General features: G+C 42.5%; 1 protein-coding gene across 1 annotated transcript in view; it reads right to left on the bottom strand.

Annotated features, from left to right (window-relative positions):
• The window catches only part of LOC133551497 (scavenger receptor cysteine-rich domain-containing group B protein), a 41,551-nt gene extending 21,123 nt beyond the window's left edge, over window positions 1-20,428 (bottom strand). The window contains exons 1-5 of the mRNA XM_061898255.1: window positions 18,743-20,428; window positions 12,723-12,761; window positions 5,333-5,635; window positions 3,191-3,259; window positions 313-624 (exon numbers count right to left, since the gene is read on the bottom strand). Coding sequence (XP_061754239.1) covers window positions 313-624; window positions 3,191-3,259; window positions 5,333-5,635; window positions 12,723-12,761; window positions 18,743-18,884 — 865 coding nt within the window. The 5' untranslated portion in view covers window positions 18,885-20,428. The remainder of the gene's footprint in view (window positions 1-312; window positions 625-3,190; window positions 3,260-5,332; window positions 5,636-12,722; window positions 12,762-18,742) is intronic.
• Between the last annotated feature and the right edge of the window lie 5,942 nt (window positions 20,429-26,370).

Raw genomic sequence — 26,370 nt, 5'->3', positions numbered from 1 at the left:
TTTTGGGGTTTGTACAAGAAAATACAAATACGTTTAGTATTAACTAGCCGGATGTTTTGTTTTGTAAACACACACAAACAAATAAAAATAACTAACTAAACAAAACAACACCAAGTAAATTAGGTCAATTGAAAGTCTTATAGATACATTATAAAGTGTAAAATCCCTATTACGGTACAAAATTAATCTTTATAAAATAATTCACATCTCTTTACAATTATGCTCCATATTTCTCAGTGTTCACTGCAGAGACTAGTAAATCGCAACCTGCAGAGTAATTCAAAGCAAATTTTAGGAGCCAGCGTAATGTACCTGAGCAGGTGATCCCAGCGTCTTCATGATGGCCACAGTTGTGGTTGCCCCATCCAAGGCTGGCACATTTTGTCAGCTGTGGTTCATTTCCCTGACAATCGATATTGTCCAGAAGGATATGGCCTGTGCCGTAGCCAAAGTAAGAGTTTGTATGAGCTGAAATAACGTGGCCACAGCCTATCTGCTGGCACACAACCTCGGCCTCTCTCACGTCCCAATCGTCATCACACACTGTCCCCCACCTGCCCTGATGGTAGATTTCCACCCGGCCCTGACACAAGTCCATTCCATCCACCAGACGGACCATGCCATCTAAAGAGAGAACATATTTATTAAGTGGAATACAGTCTTGTCAGGAAACATGTATGGCAATGTCAATTTAGGGTGGGCAGTTAAAAAATATATATTGATTGTATCAGAGGGTCATTTCAGTATCGAATTTATGTGATGAAGTTGAAAGGTTGTTTTCTTATTCATATTGTAACATTATTAAAATTGTTTCATTTTCCTTGGAAACTGGAATGTTTTAAGGGCAAAACCCCAAATGATTTTAAAGACAGCCAATACTTGGGGTGTCCTGCTCAGATATTGATATTGGATATTGTTCAGATATCAGCAAAACAAATACGTATCGGATGACATAGTCTTGCATTTATAATGTGTGATAAAATGTTCAATAGAAGTATTCCTACGGCCTATTTTTTGTCCAAAGCTGAAAGTAATCAACAGTAAATATGCATGCATCATTCAACATTTGGCATCATGAGAAAAATGTTATGAATTATTGTGACCACAAGATGTCGCTAAAACACAAACACTCCACTTCAGAAGCATAAATCTGCCATAAGGTTAGTGTTTTCATACCTAGCACTGTTCTCTGAATAATTTCACTTGATTAAATATTTTCCAACATTCTATCCATCCATCCATCCTTCCATCCATCCATTTTCTACTGCTTGTCTCTTTCATGGTCACAATGGGGTAGTAGCCTATCCCAGCTGCACTCGGGTGAAAGGCAGGCTACATACACCCTGGACAAGTCCCCATCTCATCGCAGGGGCCAACACTGATAGACAAACATTTACTCTCACATTCACAAACGAGCTCCAATTTAGTGTTGCCAATTAACCTTTCCCCATGTTTTTGGAGGCAGGAGGAAGCCAGTGAACTCTGAATGAACCCACGCAGTTTTGGGGAAGACTGGCTTTCCACACTACAAAATATTCCCAATTGTAACATGTAAGTATGGATGGTTCCTGCTTAAATCGTTTCGGACTAATATTAGTATCGGCCAACACAAAAGTAATTTTTCACTAACTTTGTTTAGCTGACATCATTTGGCTATCGTTACTTTGTCTTCTATTGTATTTCTATATTTTTTGCATAAAACTCTGAGTTGTTATAATCCAGATCAACACAATAAAGACAAAATTATACAAGCAAATAGGAACTTAAAAATATATATATTTAAGTATGAAGTGTCAGAATCAGAATCTGTATCGGCAATACTGGCCTTCTGTATCAGATAGAAATACAATGTACAATACAATGAATACAATGACTTGGGTGCATGAGAACATCAATAGAAAAGCAATGTTGTTCACGGGATTGTACTTCCAGAATGGAAAAATAATGAAATGCAACATGCTTGTTCTGACGATTGCCAACGTCAACATCTCAGATGCTTACAAATATGTCTTAACCCTACAGTTTTTATACCAGCTCAAAACCCAATGGGCATCATCCAAGTGAAGATAAAATAAATACTTTTTTTTTTTTTTGAAATGTTTATTTTAAAATGAATTAAAAAGATTCAAATGGTAAAACAATTGAGAAAAAGCTACCTAAAAACTATGGTAATGTCATATAAGCATCTAAACAATTCCATAATGAGCGTAAGTGATAGTGTAGATTTTTCAACAGCCAAGCAGCGTCACTGACCTGCAGTTTTCTTCTGATGTTTGAGTCATCCTCCAAATGGGTCAATTTAAACTCTAACTTTAAAGCCTTCAATGACAACCTACACAGGTATCTAGACCTGTTTTGGCTGTTTGTAGGGGCCATACCACCTTCTTGGTGTTTTAATGACATCAGTATCTTGGACATTGGCGCACCTCCTCATTAATTACCTCTCTCAATGTTTCTACACCATACAACGCCCAGGGTAGACAATTGTTAGCTGTGTGGACACAATAAACTCAGGCAGGTCCTTCCAAAGCATGGGACGCGGTCATGTGCATTGAACCAACTGGTGGCCCTTTCCTTGCCTACCCAACAGGCTGGCTAAATAAGGGAGTGTTTGTAAAATGTTTGGATCACTTTACTTTCATCCCTATAATACTGTCCCTTATGAAAGTGTTACTTGAGCTCTGGAAGAGTTGACCTCTCTTGCAAATGACTCCACAGTCACACACTAGTGGTGTGGCTTCATTTGTAACTACAGTTGCCCTGGGGTACCCTGATGGAAACGTGGATGCCGTTTCACTCCAACGGCCTATCCGACCACCAAAACATTTATATACCAGTATATACTAGGACAAAACATCACTGACTGCAGAAAGCAACTGCTGTATCTCCTGAGCCACCACTTAAATCTACTTAAACAGTCGGGATGATGCAACTTTATCCAGTCTGGAGATGGTATGTGTGTTTCTTATTAATCAGTCTTTCAAATATTTTAGAGAGGCAGAATGCAATGGGGATGGTTCTGCGAAAGATCAGCATTGTCACCTCCTTTAAAAAAGTGTGGGGACTGCATAAGATTTCTAGTCCAAAGCAAACACACCAATTCAAAGAACGACATTGAACAGACAAAAGAGAGGTTTGGTCACCAATTTGCTAGAAAAACTTTAATAGTTACTGTGCAGGGAGTACTTACCTAAGTATGCGTTCCTGGAGGACATTGTGGTAACATCCCCTGAAGCTTTTGCTCCTCCAACCAGTGGTTCTATTGGCAAGGAAGTTGTATTAGTTACCCTTTATTATTCCATATACCTGTAAATGATGACGTACAGTGCATCCGGAAAGTATTCACTTTTCTTCATATTTTCCCTATTTTATTAGTTAGAGTTTTATTTTTTGACAATCGAATATGTTTTGTTTTTTTTGTTTAAAAAAAATTCTAACAACAATACCCCATAATGACAATGTAAAACATTTTTGTTTTTTTCACATTTATTATACATAATAAAAAGTAGAAATCACATGTACATAAGCACAAGTATTGACAACCTTGGCTCAATATTTTGTTGATGCATCTTTGGCAGCAATTACAGCCTCAAGTCATTTTGAATATGATACAAAAAGTTTGGCACACCTATCTTTGGGCAGTTCGGCCCATTCGCCTTTGCAGCACCTCTTAAGCTCAATCAGGTTGGATGGGAAGCGTTGTTTTTTATCCAGAATGTCTCTGTACATTACTGCATTAAACATACCCTCTATCCTGACTAGTCTCCCAGTTTCTACTGCCGCAAAAATATCCCCACAGCATGATGCTGCAACAACTTTATTTTATAAAAAAAAATGCCAAGATGGCGCCGCTGTAGTGGCTGGTAGCAGGAGCTCTGTGCTCTAGTATCATCCTTTTGTGTTCCTGATGTTTCCCCCTTGTTTTCTTGTGGGTTTTTTTTGCCTTTTGGTTAGGGACCTTTTGGGACTGTGTAACAAGGTGTGGCACTTTCGCGACTTCTGAGGTGCTTTTTTGTGAACTTCTGGATCTGCCTCCCGGGAGCCTTTTGGCCATGGAGACCAGTTGCTGGGTCTCTGTCACACCAGAGTCCGTTTGGAGAGACTGGGGGAGATGTGAATGAAGAGACATGGCTGCAGAGCTGGCGCTGAGCAATGGGACGAACAAGCTTCACAGTGTCTTGGCTGAATAAACAGGTATGGGAAACCTCGGTCTCTCCGCATCCTTGCTCATCCATGCAGACTGGACACTAGCTGAGAGTTAGTGGGCGGCCGGGAGTGGATTAGACTCTCTTGGTTGCTTTGTTGGGTCTGCTCTTGTCTCTGGCCATGCTCCCTCCCCCCCAACAGACGATGGCGTAGTACACCGCAGAAGCCACCACAGTGTACGTATATGGGTGTTGAAATTATGGTTTTGTTTGGTTGCTTGTCTATGCATGAGGGAATCGTGTGTGCACAATATATATTATAGGTAATTTTGTTTTTTTGTTTTACTTTTGTAGCTGTATGTAGAAATGGTACCGATGGAGTGGCAGCTGGTTGCATCAGCTCTGCTCTTTTAATATCTTTAATGTCTTTTGTATTATTATTTTTTTTCCCTCTTACTTGTTTATGTGTGCTATGGCTACAAGGGTTTTTTTCCTTGGCCAAGGTCTTTTTTTACTCACCCTCCCTGTTTCTGGTGGTCTGAAAGTATTTCAGGTGCATTTTAGCAAACATTTCACTATGAAATGGCTTCTTTCTGGCCACTATACTATACAGACCTGGTTTGTAGATTGCTGCAGAGATAGTTGTCTATCTGAAAGGTTATCAGCTCTCCACAGAGGAATTATGTAGCTCTGACACTTGCCATAAGGTTATTAGTCACCTCCTTGACTAGACTAAGATGAATGCAGCAATATGCAGAGACATTCTGAATGAAAACAAACACTTCCCATCCAATGTAATGGATCTTAAGAGGTGCAAAGAAAAAACGGGCAAAGAGGAATTGGCGAAACTAAACAAAGATAGGTGTCCCAAGCTTGGGGCATTGTATTCAAAAAGACCTGAGGTTGTCACTGCTGCCAAAGGTGCATTAAATAAGTATTTGGCAAACCTGTGAATACTTAGGTACATGTGATTTTTTTAAGTTTTATAGTTTCAATGAATTGCAAAAAAAAAAAAAAAAAAACTTCTGACATTGACATTGTGGTGTATTGTCTGTAGAATTTTGAGGACAAGAATGAATTTATTCCATCTTGGAGTAAGGCTGTAACATAACGAAATGCAGAAAAAGTGTAGCTCTGTGAATACTTTCCAAATGCATTGTAATTGAACACTTGACATTCTCAATTACCTCGACATATTATGGCCACGTCCTCGTAGTGGTAACAGTTGTGTACGCCCCAGTTTAGACTGTCACACTGACCAATGTTTGTTTCACTCCCTTTGCAGTCCACGTTATCCAGCACGATTAATCCTGTGCCTTGTCCATACTGAGAGCTGGTACCCATTGCGACAGCGACGCCGCAGTCTAGCTGGCGACACACAACTTGGGCATCCACCATGTCCCAGTCATCATCGCAGACTGTGCCCCAGGTATCATTGTAGCGCACCTCCACACGACCCTCACATCTGTTATTCCCATTTACCAGTTCCACTTAAAAGAGAAAATAACATATCATTTTTGATAATTTTTTTTCAAAAAACATACATACTACAGGGAATAATAGGGATGGTAATTGATATGAGTTGACTGGTTCCGAATCCACTTTTGTTTCTGCTTAACAATTTGGTTCTTTAACGGTTCTCTAATCGATTCTTGTTTTGTAAAAAAAAATAAAAGTACAAAAATAATTTATTAAGTGGCCCCCTACTTAAACAAGTTGAAAAACTTATTCGGGTGTTACCATTTAGTGGTACTACTAGAAATCCAGACCCACAGAACTCAACCATTACCGCCCCATAGCCCTCACGTCCATAATTATGAAGCGCCTGGAGAAACTGCTGCTCTACATCATCCTTCCAGTTGTCACCCCACACCTGGACCCCCTCCAATTTGCCTACAGGGCCAGGAGGGGCACAGAGGATGCATCTCCTCCTTCAGCATCTGGACTCCCCAGGCAACTTTGCCAGGATCCTCTTTGTGGACTTCAGCTCCGCCTTCTACTCCCTACAGAAGCATCTACTGATCCGGAAACTACACCAGCTCAACATCCCTCCTCAGCTGATTTACCTCACCCACAACTTCCTCACCGACCGACTGCAAGCAGTAAGGGTGGGCTCAAACACCGGGGTCCAGCAGGGATGTGTGTTGAGCCCTTTCCTGTACACACTCTACACTGACTGCCGTAGCATCTCACCCACCACAACATACTCAAAATACTCAGATGACACAGCCATTCTCGCACTCCTCTCCAACAGTCACATCCTGGACTATCATAACACAGTCAAACATTTCACAGAGTCATGTACAGCCAGTTATCTGGAAATCAATGTCAATAAAACAGAAGAAATATTGTTCAACCCCCCCTCACCTCAGCACCCCATCATCATAAACACACAAACAGTTAACCCATTGATGCATAACATATGCACACCCCTTTTATTGCACAACATTGGTCAAAATGACCCACATCAATTTCCCATGTTATTTCATGCTGCCTGAGTGTTTCTTTGCTGTATCTTTTGAAATCAATGTTTTTTATAATTTAATCAAGTATTCTTTAAAAATCTTGTTTTTGATTACCACAAACCATTATTTATATTTTTCCTACAATACCTGATGAACAAAAGTATTTTTTGTAATACTACATCAAGTTTACACACATGGGTCAAAAATGGATGAAGGCATATTACAATAATATTTTACTTCAAATACTTATTTTGGATGTGATTCGGGCCAAACAATCATACATTTATTATTTGAAACCTTTTTATTTGTCATTTTGGCAAACATCCGGCAGTAACAAAAATAAACTTGTGACTCAGACCAACGTAAAATAAAATTGTCAATTCAGTTATGATTCTTTTATTCTTTATTAGTTAGTTATCATATTCCTCACATGTAGCACACATTACCACTGTGCGTTTGTGCTCCTTGCACAAAGGCTTCTTGCACTGCGCACACCAGCTGACTTTTCTGTCTTTGGCAGATAGGCAGATCGCACACCTCTTCCTCTTCGCCGCGCCCTTCTGTCTTATGTCCTCTTCTGGTTGGATGGTGACTATGGTTTGTTTTTCTATCCCGCATCTTCCCATTGCCTCTATGATATGCTTTTGGAGTGGGGGTGTGCCCTCCATGCGGCTCTTCATATGTGGCATGACCAGCTCTTTGCCCAGCTCCTTGATGAATAGTCGGCGTGCATTGGTGACACCACCCATGTAACCAGGGTCTTCTGCAGTGAAGTTGGTGTAAGCATTGAGGGAGGCAATATCCAGCATATTGTACCAGAGCACCATAGGCCACCTCCGTGTTCTCCGCTTGCATGTGTAGGTGCCAACCATCTGATCTGTTGTGTCTACTCCTCCTTTTGTTCTATTGTAGTACAGTATCACTTCTGGTTTCTTCTTCGGACTGTCATCCACTGCTTTGTCATCATGCATTGTGCTCAGAAGGACAACAACCTTTCCTTTCTTCTGCACATAGCTCACCATGGTCATGTTGCCATTGAATCCGAATTCTGAGCTATGAATCATCCGTGATTTGCATGGCTTCATGATAGGTGGTATGTCTGGTTTGTTCTGGCGAAGAGTCCCAACAATAGTCAGGTTCTTCTCGAGGGGCTTCTCAGCCAGAGGGACACTGGTGAAGAAGTTGTCCATTGTGATGTTGCAACCTAACCCTAACCCTAAATTATGATTTTAGCTGAACAAAAACATGATACTTACTGAATATATGTGATAGTAAAGGTTAAAATAAATTTATTTGAATTATATAGCAAAGCAACGCTCAGGCTAACATGAAATAACATAGAAAATAAATGTGGGTCATTTTCGACCCACGTTGTGCATTGGAAGGGTAGTAATACAAAAATCATTCTTATTCAAAAAGTATGAAGAGAAAGAATAAAATAATGTTTAATGACCAAAAACAAGTTAATTGAGGAATACCTGGAATACTGAAAGATTACATTCAATTATTGCAAAGAAACAGATCATAAAAACTTTGTTGGGTCACATTTGACCCATGTTATGCATCAAAGGGTTAAAACAGTTGATACTTTTAAATACCTGGGCGTAACCTTGGACAACAAACTCACCTTTGATCAGCACACCACGGACATTCAAAAATAAATAAATAAATGAGTTGTACTTGTATAGCGCTTTTCTACCTTCAAGGTACTCAAAGCGCTTTGACACTACTTCCACATTTACCCATTCACACACACATTCACAAACTGATGGAGGGAGCTGCCATGCAAGGCGCCAACCAGCACCCATCAGGAGCAAGGGTGAAGTGTCTTGCTCAGGACACAACGGACGTGACGAGGTTGGTACTAGGTGGGAATTGAACCAGGGACGATCGGGTTGCGCACGGCCACTCTCCCCACTGCGCCACACCGTCCCTAAAATAAAGTCAACAAAGATTGTCAGCCATCTGAAAACTTGAAGGACTATACGTTGCACCTCATCTTCTGTTATTACTTTACCAAAGCATTGTTCAACCCATCCTTCTGTACTGTTCCACATATTTTTTCACCATGCTTTGTGTAACCAACCGGACCAAACTCACACACATTACCAACATTGCAGCTAAAATCATCGGCCTACCCACACCCAACATTTCAGATTTAAACCACAGGTCCATCATTCGACTGGCAAACACGGAAGTCCAGGATATCAGTCACCCACTACACAAATACATAATCCCACTACCATCAGGGTGCAGGTATAGAACCATCAAATTCCGGAGGGCCCGCCTCAGGAAAAGCCTTATTCCTGCAGCTATAGCCGCCCTTAGCAGGCCCGGCCGACCTGTCCAACAAAGCCTGTAAATGTGTTGCTCATGTTTGATGTCTTTTGTTATTTTTGTTTTGTGATGTGTAATGTCTATACTGTATGTTTAAATGTACGGCAGTGAAAACGAATAAATTTAAATCTAAAAAAATCTAATTGTACGGAATATGTGCAGTCCTGTGCAATTTACTAATATAAGTTTCAATCAATCAATCAAAGGTAGTTTAGCATCATTAGTGTTTAATATAAAACTAACATATGACAAAGCCAACAGTGATGTCTTAAGAGGCGTGTAGCATTGGAAAAAAAAACTTTTAAAAATAAATATAAGAAATATTATTCTGTAGAATTTAACAAAATAAAACATGAAAATTACTCAAAAATCAACATTTTTAAAATGTTTAAAAATCTTTTGTCATCTCCCTAGAAAATATATTGGTGACACTCAAAATAGAACGTTATTTTAAAGTTACAAGATGAAACGAACATGCAACACATGGTATTTCAAGCCTTCTTTTGATTTAATTTCGGTGGTTATGGTTTACCGTTTATGAAAACCTTGAATTGAAATTCTCAGAAAATTTTGGAGTTTTTAAAAAACTTTAATCCATGATCATTAAAATGATAATAAATATAACTTACATATTGTTGCATGTGTTCAAATGATTCAGCATGTTGCTCTTATGTTCTCCTCTTGATTATGTAGCGAACTTACAGTTATTACATGTAGCGCTGTTGCAATCATTACTTGTAAAATGTAATCAACTGCGCCTCCATTTTGCTTTTTGACGTCACAACACACATTGCGTAATGACCCAACCACTGGCATCGAAAAGAAAACTGTTTGATTAAATGGGTAGCTATTTCATCGAATTAATACACTGGGAGCCGGTCCCAGTGTATCAATCCCAACTTCTCATGAAACATTTATTTTTGTTTGCACGTCTTTAAGTATTGGTTGGAAACACTTTTATGGTGAGGGATAAAACATTTTTTAAATCAATTTATTAATTAATTTATTTTATTTTTTGAAAGGAATACATTTATTTCTTGTGATTAGTCTCAAATGATGTTGTGACTGTATGTTACTCTTACCCTCACAAAGGTCAAGAGGAAATTTTCTAGAGCCGTCGCTTTTTTTTTTTCGTGCTGCACTCTAACTTTCCTTATCCACAAATCTTTCATCCTCGCTCAAATTAATGGGGAAATTTTCGCTTTCTCGTTCCGAATAGCTCTAGCTGTTGGATGCTCACATTATAAACAATGTGAGTATGTGAGGAGCCCTACAACCCGTGACGTCACGCGCACATCGTCTGCTACTTCCGGTAAAGGCAAGACTTTTTTTTAGCGAACAAAAGTTGCGAACTTCATCGTCCATGTTCTCTACTAAATCCTTTCAGCAAATATATGGCAATATCGCGAAATGATCATGTATGGCACATGGAATGGACCTGCTATCCCAGTTTAAATAAGAAAATCTAATTTCAGTAGGCCTTTAATGTAAACAATTGTCTGTCGTTTTATGGGCATTGTAGAGCACTGTTCAACCGTTTGATATATAGTACTGCATATCTTAACTTCATCCTCAAATTTATCTTGGATGAACATAAATCCTCCTTCATAGTACAGGCTTCTAACCTGGTGAGGGCGAAAGTGATAAGTGGTCACCATCATTTGCGGCTGGCCAATAAAAAGGCTTTTAACAGAGGAGGCCACGCCCAAAAGATTGAAGTTGATTCCTCGCCCAAAAGATTGAAGTTGATTCCTCACCAAAAAAGGATTCTATTAACAAAATGTTTTCGTAAACGGACTAAACTAAAACTTAGGCAAATGCAAACAAAACATATTGTTTCATGAGAACATGTTTTTGATTTATAAACAAAACAAGGGTTTTGGTTTAAAAAAGTTAAATATTTGCAATTATTTTCTAAAATGTGAAATACATTTGTGTTTGTTTGATTTCATTTAAAGACACAAATGTGTCTACATTTCCACAATTGTGTAACTGTACGTCTTGGATTGTCTACGGCATCCGTTTAAAAGTCTAATTTTCAGCTACCCTCTAATCACGTGGACAGTCTCCAATACCAGGTAAAATATATGTTTGATTGCTTGATGCTTGATTTAAATAAGAAAATGTCACTTAAAGGATTGTAAAATTCTCCATATATCAACTCGGAACAACGGAACAGAACTTGAAAAAATGCTGTGTGTGTGTCAATATTTCAAGATGTCTGATTCGCTCAATTTCCTGTCAATCAAAAAAGGAGTCAGCTGCAAACAGTTAATCTAATCCTGATTTGAAAACTCAGCGTACAGGCCAATCCAATCCAGGCCCACTTTCCATACACTTCCAGCGAGCGTTCGATGAGCCAAAATTTTGGCTGTCTAGTTTGGCTGCAGTGGAACAACCCACTCTATGCTATCTCATTACAGTAAATGGATGCTCAGCTCCAACACTGTTCAATAATATGTGACACTGCCACAATCAAGTTTAAGAAATGATAAGTAGCTGATTCTCAACAAAAGTTTAACATACCGTATTTCCTTGAATTGCCGCCGGGGCGCTAATTGATTTAAAACCTCTTCTCACTCCTGCGCTTAACAAAGGCATGTGGTAAAAGTAAGCATGCGCTAAATATTTTAAAACCTCTTCTCATTCCAGCACTTACCAAAGGCATGCAGTAAAAATTTGAGCGTGATGTAAGCTTGGACCTTAAATCCTACTGAATAGCTGTTAATCTTCTTCCCTTTATGCGATTTCAAATTACCGGTATTGAAATCAGCCTCCTCCATTTTGAAAATGATGACAGGGGAAGTGTCACTCGTGACGTCACGAGTTTGACCAGGCGGTAATACTAAGCATGCGCTAATAATTTTGCAAAGCGAGTTTGACCCGGCAGTAATTCAAGGCAGGCGCATACTATATGCCCTGCGGCAATTCAAGGAAATACGGTATTTTAGCATATATTTAGTCAATAAAATGTAACATCAATGTGCATATTTGAATTTCTTATTATTTTTATTTTTTTTTTACAATATCGGGTGAGACGAGTTTCATTTGCAGTCTCAGAACAAATGCTACTTAGTTTGAATCAAAGAATATCTGATTCCAATATTTTCCGTGTTTGTAAATGTAAGTTCTAGATTAGCAACACATCCGGCTGACAGTTTTATCAGATTTCTATCTGCAGCCTGTAGGATTGGGGCCTCATTTGAATCATACAAACTGTAGTTTCCCTTTGCTTACACTGCTATGACATACATTCAAACTGGGCCATGTGGAGTAAAATGATCAGAACTGGGTTACTTGAACTACGTGAGGTAAAACACCCTACAATACACTGTCTCAACGTGCAACTGCTTGGATGTAATTTAATGATGTGAATGCCTTCTGGAAGAGGTAATAGTCTTTTCATTGAATGGCTTCACAAAAAGACATTTCTTTCCTTAGGTCTGAATGTGAACAATACAGACGTTGAGAAAGTTAGTGAACATGTGTGACCTTGTTTAAAAAGAACTGATTGATTGATTGATTGATACTTTTATTAGTAGATTGCACAGTTCAGTACATATTCCGTACAATTGACCACTAAATGGTAACACCCGAATAAGTTTTTCAACTTGTTTAAGTCGGGGTCCACGTTAATCAATTCATGGTAAACAGGATAGGACTCACTGACTACATTTTTTCGTTTGACCCTGATGTTGTAATGTTTTTTACCCCGGAAATCAGATTCTGGGGCAGGTGTGTGTATGTAGGTGCACCTATTTTATTTAATGCTTACCATAGTAATGCTTCCTCTCTGGGGATAGCAAGTTATTGGCTGAAACAGGCAATAGGAGAAGATATGGGACAGTAAGAACATGATCAAGTAACAAGGAAAAAGCCAATTGTCTGTAAAATGAAACAAACGTCATTCAGAAATGAGTCACCACTGCAATGTGCTGTATTGTTGCTGTAGATGTTTTGTAAAGGAACCTGTTTCTGGCTCTGTTTAATAGATATACTAGCACCTGAAGAATTGTGTATTCGGTTTCAGCATTTCACAAACACTTCCGAGGCATTTTGTTATAGAATACATCACACCTAAGAACATTAGGTCATTTCATATTATGTTTGTATTTTGAAACACATACATTTCACATGGGACAGAATATTAGCATTGAGCTCTAAAGCGGTAATCATCTGTCTGGTGTCAGTGTTTCAGGGCTACTATTCCTAGTTTAATGAACATTCAAAACCAGAAAGTGACTGTAACGGACTTCCTGCCGTCCTCGTGTGGGTTGCGGGGACACCTGACACAGGACGCATCATAGCAGCATTGATTTATTGTTTCCACAAATATGTTGTCACTTGGCCCTTCGGCAGAGGCACTTTTCAGTGCGCTCCTTCGGCTCGTCTGCTGCCGCTGCACGCCTTTCGGCGTCCGGGGCTTGCGTCCGCTGCGGGGGTGTGTCATCGCTCTTGTCAGGTCGGGTCGGTTGTCGCGCTTTTGGTCTGCTGCCTGGTGTTTCCTCCTCCGTGCTCTCTTTGGTCGTTCCTCCCTCGCCCTTTTTATATTCTGACAGCAGATAGACAGATCGTGAGCCGGTGTGTCGTATTGTTGAGTAAATGTGATCTCATTGTTATTAATGCTGTTTCTGTGTATCAAGAGAGAGGCTTGCTGTTGTTGTTGTTTTGCGCCTCCAACAGGTTATATAAGGTAGTGCAGGCTCGCCTGTGTTATCATCACGTGATCTCTTCCGGTTCACTTCGCGCGAGAGAATATGAGACACTCACAGAAAGAAGCGCGATGAAGTTGTGTTCTATTTTCCACAGTTACCGATGTTTTGTTTCCCGGTGCTGTGAGGCATTGTACTGAACCATCCTTAAAATAAACCATCATCTTTCTTTTATATTCAACTTGAGTATTCATTGAAGATGAGTGAAGAAAGAAGAAACCCAACAGCTTATGGGCCCAGACATGCAACGGGAGGAAGATGGCAGCGCCTGGTCTTCGATGGAGACGAGGACAACTACGAACTTTGGGAAGTAAAATTTCTTGGTCGCATGAGACTTGAAGGTTTAAAGGACACAATACTTTCCTCTGGTGAAGTAGACCCAGAGAAGAATGCAGAATGTTTTGCAGAGCTAATCCAGTTCCTCGACGACAAAAGTCTGTCGTTGGTGATGAGAGATGCTGCTGACGATGGTCGCAAAGCACTACAAATTTTACGGCGCCATTATGCCAGTGATGGAAAGCCAAGAATTATTTCCCTGTACAACGAATTGTGTTCCCTGAAGAAAAACTCAGAAGAAACTATTACAGACTACATCATTAGAGCCGAAAAGATTGTGACTTCTTTAAGAAATACAAAGCAAGTAATAAGCGATGAGTTGAGCATTGCTATGGTTCTGCGGGGCCTACCGGAACCATACAAACCATTCGTCATTCACATGACACAGAGCAACGATGAAGTGACTTTTGTGGAGTTTAAGAGCAAACTACGAAGCTACGAAGAGACAGAGAAATTTGAACACAAACCATATTCAGACAACGTAATGAAAGTGGACATAGCGTCAGCAACCAGTTATGGATGTGGGAATCGTGGACATTTTGCGAGAAATTGTCCCCACAAAACAACACCAAAGTGGTGCAACTATCACAGAAGCACAACACATACAGACGAGACGTGCAGAAGAAAAACCAAGCCTGACTCTGCTAAACAAACTATGGAGAAAGAAGAAGATTCAAAGGAAAGTGGCACCTCCTTTGTGTTCCAAGCCAGTCATTTGGTGCTTCCAGACGGCATCAAACAAAATGGACTGATGGTGGACTGTGGGGCGACGTCACACATAATCACTGAGAAGAGCAAATTTACACGATTTGATGAGACTTTTAACCCAAACAAACACTACATGGAGTTGGCTGATGGAACAAGGAAGAACAACGTGGCTCTGAAGAGAGGCGATGCAGTGGTTCTTCTACGCAACACGGAAGGGAAAAGTGTCCCCGTCACACTGAAGAACGCCTTGTTCATCCCTATCTACCCACAAGACTTCATGTCGGTGAAAGCAGCCACGACTGATGGAGCTCAAGTGATCTTCGAAGAAGGACAAAACCGGCTCATCACGAAAGAAGGAAACACCTTCAAGTTAGAAGTACACGAGAGACTGTACTACCTCAAAACGATAAACCATCAAAAACCATACGATGACTCTGTGCATGACATGATGTCAAAAGATAAAGTGAATCTATGTTGTGATGTGAAAACATGGCACGAGATCTTGGGGCACTGCAATGTGAATGATGTGTTGAAGCTTCAAAATGTTGTGACAGGCATGACAGTTACAGGAGATACAAAGATAGAATGTGACATTTGTACACAAGGAAAATTCACTAACACTAGGAACAAATTACCTGATGTCAAAGCTAGTGCACCCCTAGAGCTGGTGCACACTGACTTGGCCGGCCCCATTGACCCAATTGGATTAGATGGGCATAAATATTCAGTCTCATTTACTGATGATTATTCAGGAGCAGTATTTGTTTACTTCTTGAAGAATAAGAGTGAAACTACCCTTGCGACAGAGAAGTTCATTGCAGACGTTTCCCCATATGGCAACGTAAAATGTATACGCTCAGATAATGGAACTGAGTTCACTGGAAACGATTTTCAAACACTTTTGAGAGAGAAAAGTATCAGACATGAAACTTCGTCACCTTATTCTCCTCATCAAAACGGTACAGCTGAAAGACAGTGGCGAACACTGTTTGAAATGGCAAGGTATCGGTGACAAAGGCTGCCCTTTGTCACCGATTCTGTTCATAACTTTTATGGACAGAATTTTTAGACGCAGCCAAGGCGTTGAGGGGTTCCGGTTTGGTGGCCACGGGATTAGGTTTCTGCTTTTTGCAGATGATGTAGTCCTGATTGCTTCATCTGGCCGGGATCTTCAGCTCTCACTGGATCGGTTCGCAGCCGAGTGTGAAGCGACCGGAATGAGAATCAGCACCTCCAAGTCCGAGTCCATGGTTCTCGCCCGGAATAGGGTGGAGTGCCATCTCCGGGTTGGGGAGGAGACCCTGCCCCAAGTGGAGGAGTTCAAGTACCTAGGAGTCTTGTTCACGAGTGGGGGAAGAGTGGATCGTGAGATCGACAGGCGGATCGGTGCGGCGTCTTCAGTAATGCGGACATTGTATCGATCCGTTGTGGTGAAGAAGGAGCTGAGCCGGAAGGCAAAGCTCTCAATTTACCGGTCGATCTACGTTCCCATCCTCACCTATGGTCATGAGCTTTGGGTCATGACCGAAAGGATAAGATCACGGGTACAAGCGGCCGAAATGAGTTTCCTCCGCCGGGTGGCGGGGCTCTCCCTTAGAGATAGGGTGAGAAGCTCTGCCATCCGGGAGGAGCTCAACGTAAAGCCGCTGCTCCTCCACATCGAGAGGAGCCAGATGAGGTGGTTCGGGCATCTGGTCAGGATGCCACCCGAACGCCTCCCTAGGGAGGTGTTTAGGGCACGTCCAGCTGGTAGGAGGCCACGGGGAAGACCCAGGACACGTTGGGAAGACTATGTCTCCCGGCTGGCCTGGGAACGCCTCGGGATCCCCCGGGAAGAGCTAGACGAAGTGGCTGGAGATAGGGAAGTCTGGGCTTCCATGCTTAGGCTGCTGCCCCCGCGACCCGACCTCGGATAAGCGGAAGATGATGGATGGATGGATGGATGGTATATGCTATTAGAAAAAGAGTTACCAAAAACATTATGGCCTTATGCTGTTCAAAGTGCCACTCACATTCGGAACAGATGTTACAATGACAGAACAAAGAACACACCATATTTCATGCTAACTGGAAAGAAGCCCAACATTTCAAAAATGTGGGTGTTTGGCTCGGAGTGTTACGCATACACTCACACTCACAAGAAACCTGAACCAAGGTGTGAGAAAGGAGTATTTGTGGGATATAGTAAAATTAGTCCAGCATACTTGGTCTATGATCCACAGTCAAGAAAAGTGTCAAAACACAGACTGGTAAAATTCACCAAAAAGAACACTGCAGAAAAAGACACACAAACAAATGCATATGACTTGGACATCCCAGATTGCGAAATCAATGAAACCAAATTACCTGACACTGTGTCAGAAAAATCAGTGAGCATCGAAAGTCAAACTGTACCTCAAAATGATGTTGACAACCAAACACAAACTCTCGAAGTAGAGGAAGACGTGGTGTTAGATGATGCCACAACTAACATAGATACTAGGATAGAACAAAGAGGTCGTTACCCAAAGAGAGAGAGAATTGTTCCTCCAAAATACTTAGAGGAATATGTAACAAATATTGATGATATCAATGAAAGCCACGACATTATTGATCACTGTTGTAGGGCAGTGTGTGGAGTCCCACAGACGTATGAAGACACCCTGATGTCATCAGAGGCAGCCAGCTGGGAAAAAGCCATGAAAGACGAATTGGCATCTCTCAAAGAAAATGACACATTTGAACTAACAACATTACCAAAAGGGAAAAATGCAATAGGCGGAAAGTGGGTTTTTTCCCTCAAAGAAAACACAGAGAAAGGACAGCTTTTCAAAGCTAGATATGTTGCCAAAGGATACAGTCAAACTGAAGGTATAGATTATCAAGAAACATTTGCACCAACTGCAGACATTACTTCTGTGCGTGCATTGATGCAAATAGCTGTTCAAAATGACCTCACCGTCCACCAGATGGATGTGAAAACGGCATATTTACATGCCCCCATTGATGAAGAGATATACCTAGATCAACCAGAAGGTTTTCAGAAAACATCGGACACAGGTGAAAAACTAGTATTTAGGTTGAAGAAATCAATCTATGGCCTAAAACAATCAGGAAGGAATTGGTAAAAACTTCTAAATGACCATTTAGAGCAAAACAATTTCAAAAGAAACCTATCTGCTCATTGTGTCTACCGAAAACAAACAGAAAATGAAACAGTCATTGTCATCATCTGGGTGGACGACCTGATCATTGCTGCAAGTAGCAAAGAGGCACTTGAGCAATTCAAAAACATAATGAAAGCCAAATTCAACATGAAAGACCTCGGTAAGATATCTTATTTCCTGGGTATTCATTTTGAACAGAAACAGAATGAAATCAAGATGGATCAAAAGATGTACATACAAAAGATGCTTGAAAGGTTTGGCATGTCAGAATGCAAACCTAGAAGCACTCCTGAACAGAAAGTAGAACTGAACAAAAATCCAGTTAATAGACAGAGGTCCAACATATTGATGTCAAATATCATTTCATTCGTGAGGCACTCACTGAAGGGAAAATTTAATTGGTCTACTGTCCTACAGAAGACATGGTTGCAGACATCTTAACAAAACCTACTACAAGAGCCAAGATTGACAAATTCAAATTATTCTTTTTTGGAAACTAATGTGTTTCACTGTTTCATGGTTATGAGATCAAGGGGGGGTGTTGAGTAAATGTGATCTCATTGTTATTAATGCTGTTTCTGTGTATCAAGAGAGAGGCTTGCTGTTGTTGTTTTGCGCCTCCAACAGGTTATATAAGGTAGTGCAGGCTCGCCTGTGTTATCATCACGTGATCTCTTCCGGTTCACTTCGCGCGAGAGAATATGAGACACTCACAGAAAGAAGCGCGATGAAGTTGTGTTCTATTTTCCACAGTTACCGATGTTTTGTTTCCCGGTGCTGTGAGGCATTGTACTGAACCATCCTTAAAATAAACCATCATCTTTCTTTTATATTCAACTTGAGTATTCATTGAAGATGAGTGAAGAAAGAAGAAACCCAACACGTATACGCACCTTTATTAGATTGCCGCTGCAGCGTCGCTCTGCGTGCGTCACGCCTCCTCCTGCCGCCGCATGCCCCGCCTCCGGGCCTCCAGGTGGGCCCGCGCTGCTGCTTTCCGCCCGTTGTCGGCCCGTCGGTGGTGTCTCTCCACATACCTCCCCCATCAGTTGGAGGCCGGGCTCCGGTCCGGCCGAGCGTGCTCCCCCCCCTGTTTCCTTACTGGAGCGGGAAAAAAATTGCTGTGGCCCTCTGACTTCTTCACCTTTCTTTTCTTTGTCTTTTGTGAGTCTTTCCTTGTCCTCTTCTTTCTTTTCTTGCATTTCTCCAAGAAGGTCTTGAGCTTTTCTCCACTCTTCTTCGTTCTCAATTTCCTCCTCTTCTTTTCCATCTTCATCATTTTCCAGCAATTCTTCAATTATTTCTTCTATTTCAATTTCTTGAGTTACTTCTCGTTCAAATTTTTCTGTCTTCTTCCTTTTCTTGTTTGTCTTCATCACTTTCCAGCAATTCTTCAATTATTTTTTCTTTTTCAATTTCTTGAGTTACTTCTTCTCGTTCAAGTTATTCGTTGTCTTCTTCTTCCTTTTCTTGCATTTCTCCAAGACTTTTTCTCTCGATTTCTTCCTTTTCTTGTTCGTCTTCATCACTTTCCAGCAATTCTTCAATTATTTGTTCCATTTCAATTTCTTGAGTTACTTCTTCTCGTTTAAGTTTTTCTTTGTCCTCGTTTTCCTTTTCTTGCATTTCTACAAGAACTTTTTCCTCAATTCCTTGAGGTACCTCGACTTTGTCTTCCTCTTCGATTTCTCCTTCATCTTCATTGTCTTCATCTTCATCTTCTTCCAGAATTTCTTCCTTTATTTCTTCTTCTTTAACTTCTTTATTTTTAACTTCCTTTTCATCTTCAATTACTTCATTTTTATCATCTTCATAATCTTGTAGAATTTCTTCAATTATTTATTTTTCTTCATCATTTTCTTGGAGTTCACCTTCTTTAACTTCTTTTCCGTCATTATCAACTTCTTCTTTAACATACATTTTGTCATCAACGTAAACTTCACCATTAAAGTAAATTTCATCTTCAACGGAAATTTCTTCCTCTTCTTTTTTACCGTAATATTCAACAAAAGTCTCTTCCATATATGCTTCTTCCGGGGAGCCCTCGTCCTCCTTCCTTTTGGCCGACAGCTCGCCTCCCAGGTAGATGGCCTCGACACCAGCTTTCCTGGCTTCTTCTTTTGTCGTTTCCAACAATGAGCAGCCTGGTGTAACTTGCCACGAGAGCCCAGATGACGCCGTCGTCCTCCGCTTCTTCAGGTCTTCCTCGGTTGGGCGCCACTGTAACGGACTTCCTGCCGTCCTCGTGTGGGTTGCGGGGACACCTGACACAGGACGCATCATAGCAGCATTGATTTATTGTTTCCACAAATATGTTGTCACTTGGCCCTTCGGCAGAGGCACTTTTCAGTGCGCTCCTTCGGCTCGTCTGCTGCCGCTGCACGCCTTTCGGCGTCCGGGGCTTGCGTCCGCTGCGGGGGTGCGTCATCGCTCTTGTCGGGTCGGGTCGGTTGTCGCGCCTTTGGTCTGCTGCCTGGTGTTTCCTCCTCCGTGCTCTCTTTGGTGGTTCCTCCCTCGCCCTTTTTACATTCTGACAGCAGATAGACAGATCGTGAGCCGGTGTGTCGTATACGCACCTGTATTAGATTGCCGCTGCAGCTTCGCTCTGCGTGCGTCACGCCTCCTCCTGCCGCCGCATGCCCCGCCTCTCGGCCTCCAGGTGGGCCCGCGCTGCTGCTTTCCGCCCGTTGTCGGCCCGTCGGCGGTGTCTCTCCACAGTGACTTACTGGATACAGCCCGTTGGTTTACTTTCATGTTTCCTGAAATTAGAATAAAGCACAAAACACAAATTACTATTTACAGTTAGAAAATAAAAAAAAGTACTTTTCTACTTGATATTTGTGTTTACTCAACAACCACAATATCATAATCTTGTGCTGATATGCAGATAAAAAAGGGTTTCTGATAACAAGACAGAGAGACAACAAACTAAAGTGTTTAGTTTGAGTTGCATAGTGCTGCAAACTATAACCACAACACATTATTAAGCGCCGAACAGAGCAATTGTTATTTTTAAACATTATTTTGATTGGCTCTTAATAAATTAAACTCGTATATGCAGCTTTGTAAGGTAATGTACAAATACTTTTTTTACTGTACCTCACTAAATTTTTTTACACATCTGTACTTCACCTCATTATTTATACTATTACTATTTTCAATTTCCCTCCATTCCATTTCTGAAAGAAAATTACTACTTTTACTTTGATACATTTGCGAGAACCATCTTCTTTAATCATTACTCCAAAACAAAAGTTGAGTTAGTAAAGTCATGCCTGTTGGTTGTCATATTAAGCATGAACAAGATGATTTTACACGGAAGTGCCAAACCCAAACTGATGAGAAGCAATGTTCGACACTGGTAGCTTAGTGCTAAACACCTAAGCCCTGCTAACCTGCCAGCTGTTGAACTGTAACATAACATGACATAACATAACTAACAAGTGAAATAACATTTATTTTTATGTTTTAAGGTATTGGACCTCACATTAAAGGTAATTTTAAAGAGAGAAACCATGAGGTTGATTTAGTTTCATTTAAGAGTTTTTACATAGGTTAATTAGTTGAGTTGACTCATCTAAATATCAAAGTTCAAGTTAAATAATTAAGCAAGACAAGTAGTGACAGGGATTACCAAGAAGACTGTGACACTCCGCTATTGAGTTACTAAAAAAACAGGACATTTCAAGGAGGACGTTTCAGCCGAAAGCCAACGAGAAGCAATCAAAAGTCAAGCTCCTAAAAGTGACAGCTTGAGTAAAGGTCTACAATGGAAAAAACTAACTGTGAATGGCCAAGTACTGTCATGTACTTGGCCATTCTCATTCACACATGAATGGCCATCAAGAGAAAGTTAAGAGACTTCTAACTCGCTTCAATGCCAGATATGACAAATATAAATCTGTCGCTAAATAAGCTAAAATAATAGTTGATGCACCTGTCAATGCAAGTTTGCATGAACCATCCATCCATCCATCTTCTTCCGCTTATCCGAGGTCGGGTCGCGGGGGCAGCAGCCTAAGCAGGGAAGCCCAGACTTCCCTCTCCCCAGCCACTTCGTCTAGCTCTTCCCGGGGGATCCCGAGGCGTTCCCAGGCCAGCCGGGAGACATAGTCATCCCAACGTGTCCTGGGTCTTCCCCGAGGCCTCCTACCGGTTGGACGTGCCCTAAACACCTCCCTCGGGAGGCGTTCGGGTGGCATCCTGACCAGATGCCCGAACCACCTCATCTGGCTCCTCTCGATGTGGAGGAGCAGCGGCTTTACTTTGAGTTCCTCCCGGATGACAGAGCTTCTCACCCTATCTCTAAGGGAGAGCCCCGCCAAACGGCGGAGGAAACTCATTTCGGCCGCTTGTACCCGTGATCTTATCCTTTCGGTCATGACCCAAAGCTCATGACCATAGGGGAGGATGGGAACGTAGATCGACCGGTAAATTGAGAGCTTTGCCTTCCGGCTCAGCTCCTTCTTCACCACAACAGATCGGTACAACGTCCGCATTACTGAAGACGCCGCACCGATCCGCCTGTCGATCTCACGATCCACTCTTCCCCCACTCGTGAACAAGACTCCTAGGTACTTGAACTCCTCCACTTGGGGCAGGGTCTCCTCCCCAACCCGGAGATGGCACTCCACCCTTTTCCGGGAGAAAACCATGGACTCGGATTTGGAGGTGCTGATTCTCATTCCGGCCGCTTCACACTCGGCTGCGAACCGATCCAGTGAGAGCTGAAGATCCCGGCCAGATGAAGCCAACAGGACCACATCGTCTGCAAAAAGCAGAGACCTAATCCCGCGGCCACCAAACCGGAACCCCTCAATGCCTTGACTGCGCCTAGAAATTCTGTCCATAAAAGTTATGAACAGAATCGGTGACAAAGGGCAACCTTGGCGGAGTCCAACCCTCACTGGAAACGTGTCCGACTTACTGCCAGCAATGCGGACCAAGCTCTGACACTGATCGTACAGGGATCGGACTGCCATAATAAGACAGTCCGATACCCCATACTCTCTGAGCACTCCCCACAGGACTTTCCGAGGGACACGGTCGAATGCCTTCTCCAAGTCCACAAAGCACATGTAGACTGGTTGGGCAAACTCCCATGCACCCTCAAGAACCCTGCCGAGAGTATAGAGCTGGTCCACAGTTCCACGACCAGGACGAAAACCACACTGTTCCTCCTGAATCCGAGGTTCAACTATCCGGCGTAGCCTCCTCTCCAGTACACCTGAATAAACCTTACCGGGAAGGCTGAGGAGTGTGATCCCACGATAGTTGGAACACACCCTCCGGTCCCCCTTCTTAAAGAGAGGGACCACCACCCCGGTCTGCCAATCCAGAGGTACCGCCCCCGATGTCCACGCGATGCTGCAGAGTCTTGTCAACCAAGACAGCCCCACAGCATCCAGAGCCTTAAGGAACTCCGGGCGGATCTCATCCACCCCTGGGGCCTTGCCACCGAGGAGCTTTTTAACTACCTCAGCAACCTCAGCCCCAGAAATAGGAGAGTCCACCACAGATTCCCCAGGCACTGCTTCCTCATAGGAAGACGTGTTGGTGGGATTGAGGAGGTCTTCAAAGTATTCCTTCCACCTATCCACAACATCCGCAGTTGAGGTCAACAGAACACCATCCGCACCATACACGGTGTTGACAGTGCACTGCTTCCCCTTCCTGAGGCGGCGGATGGTGGTCCAGAATCGCTTCGAAGCCATCCGGAAGTCATTTTCCATGGCTTCCCCAAACTCTTCCCATGTCCGAGTTTTTGCCTCTGCGACCGCTGAAGCTGCACACCGCTTGGCCTGTCGGTACCTGTCCACTGCCTCTGGAGTCCTATGAGCCAAAAGAAGCCGGTAGGACTCCTTCTTCAGCTTGACGGCATCCCTCACCGCTGGTGTCCACCAGCGGGTTCTAGGATTACCGCCACGACAAGCACCAACTACCTTGCGGCCACAGCTCCGATCAGCCGCCTCGACAATAGAGGTGCGGAACATGGTCCACTCGGACTCAATGTCCAGCACCTCCCTCGTGACATGTTCAAAGTTCCTCCGGAGGTGGGAATTGAAACTTTCTCTGACAGGAGACTCTGCCAGACGTTCCCAGCAAACCCTCACAATGCGTTTGGGCCTGCCAGGTCTGTCCGGCATCCTCCCCAACCATCGCAGCCAACTCACCACCAGGTGGTGATCGGTAGAAAGCTCCGCCCCTCTCTTTACCCGAGTGTCCAAAACATGAGGCCGCAAATCCGATGACACAACTACAAAGTCGATCATGGAACTGCGGCCTAGGGTGTCCTGGTGCCAAGTGCACATATGGACACCCTTATGTTTGAACATGGTGTTTGTAATGGACAAACTGTGACGAGCACAGAAGTCCAATAACAAAACACCACTCGGGTTCAAATCCGGGCGACCATTCTTCCCAATCACGCCTCTCCAGGTTTCACTGTTGTTACCAACATGAGCGTTGAAGTCCCCCAGTAGGACAAGGGAATCACCCGGGGGAGCACTCTCCAGTACTCCCTCGAGTGTACCCAAAAAGGGTGGGTACTCTGAACTGTTGTTTGGTGCGTAAGCACAAACAACAGTCAGGACCCGTCCCCCCACCCGAAGGCGGAGGGAGGTTACCCTTTCGTCCACTGGGTTGAACTCCAACGTGCAGGCTTTAAGCCGGGGGGGCAACCAGAATTGCCACCCCAGCCCGTCGCCTCTCACTGCCGGCCACGCCAGAGTGAAAGAGAGTCCAGCCCCTTTCAAGAGAAGTGGTTCCAGAGCCCTTGCTGTGCGTCGAAGTGAGTCCGACTACATCCAGCCGGAATTTCTCTACTTCGCGCACTAGCTCAGGCTCCTTTCCCCCCAGTGAGGTGACGTTCCACGTCCCAAGAGCGAGCTTATGTAGCCGAGGATCGGACCGCCAAGTGCCCTGCCTTCGGCTGCCGACCAGCTCACATTGCACCCGACCTCTATGGCCCCTGCTATGGGTGGTGAGCCCATTGGAGGGGGGACCCACGTTGCCTCTTCGGGCTGTGCCCGGCCGGGCCCCATGGGTACAGGCCCGGCCACCAGGCGCTCGCCATCGTGCCCCACCTCCGGGCCTGGCTCCAGAGGGGGGCCCCGGTGACCCGCGTCCGTGCGAGGGAAATCTGGGTCCTTTGTTTTTACTTTTCATAGAGGTTTTCGAGCTGCTCTTTGTCTGAACACATTGTTCAAATCCAACATACATCTGGAGAAGTTCAATAGCTGAAAGGACAGCTTTGCATCTTGAAACTCCTGATGGAGACCCTCGCAGCAGAGTAGACACATGTTACACAGTCTCAAAGAAAATCATGCAACAAGCAAAATACAACTTACAGCAGAGTAAAACGAGAAAAAGATTTAGAAAGAAAATCAGTGCGCTGGAGTAAAACTGGCTCAGTGTTAAGTTATGCAGCGTTACAAAGTCCCAAGCAGTGGACTTTCAAGCCACTCAAACAAGTTGTTTGTCAAAAGACAAGAAACAGCAGCAGAAGTAATTGAAACGGTAGCCATTCCAAATGTCATGGAAAAATGGAACATGAAAGAAATTCACTTAAAAATCTTAACCAAAGATTGCGACTTTCAACCTCAATCCAAGTGCAAAGCCATTCAGTATGTTAAAAGACACCAAAAGAGGGCATTTTACAACCAAGGTCACACAAGAAGACAGCACCACAGCATTGGCTAAAGATTTGGCTGAGTCCATCAATTTTAGCAGTCTACCAATTTCAGAGTCGACAGTTTTTAAAGGCGATCCCATCAAGTAAACTTAAAAATGTTGTTTCAAATGCTGATTGAAAGACGGGACATGTCAGTGGGTGAGAATATTTACTACCATCGCAAGTGTATTGTTTGACCCACAAGAAAGCCTGTCAAAAGTTAGTTCCTGCTGGAAACATACAAAGCATACCACTAGAGCTGCAGCTATCGAATATTTTAGTAATCGAGTATTGTATCGACTATCCCAATCGAATAATGGAGTCATCAAAAAACAATATTTTTGCTCTAAATAGAAAATTCCATCCATCCATTTTCTACCGCTTATTCCCTTTCGGGGTCGCGGGGGGCGCTGGCGCCTATCTCAGCTACAATCGGGCGGGAGGCAGGTAAAATTAATTGTAATATATATTTATATATATATATATATATATATATATATATATATATATATATATATATATATATATATATATATATATATGTGTCTTGATTGGATTATCCAGAGAATAGTGCTCGATACCGTGGTAGAGCGCAATGTGTAGGTGTGGGAAAAATCACAAGACTATTTCATCTACAGAACTGTTTCATGAGGGGTTCCCTCAATCATCAGGAGATTTTTTTCTCCCATTAAAATCTCCTGATGATTGAGGGAACCCCTCATGAAAAAATTCTGTAGAGATGAAGTAGTCTTGTGATTTTTCCCACACCTACATATATATATATATATATATTCTACAATTAATTACAATATATTTATATATATATATATATATATATATATTTTTTTT

Source organism: Nerophis ophidion, linkage group LG04, assembly GCF_033978795.1.
Source record: "Nerophis ophidion isolate RoL-2023_Sa linkage group LG04, RoL_Noph_v1.0, whole genome shotgun sequence".
Taxonomy (NCBI): domain Eukaryota; kingdom Metazoa; phylum Chordata; class Actinopteri; order Syngnathiformes; family Syngnathidae; genus Nerophis; species Nerophis ophidion.
Note: the sequence above shows the minus strand (reverse complement) of the source record. Positions and strands in the feature narration are given on the sequence as shown.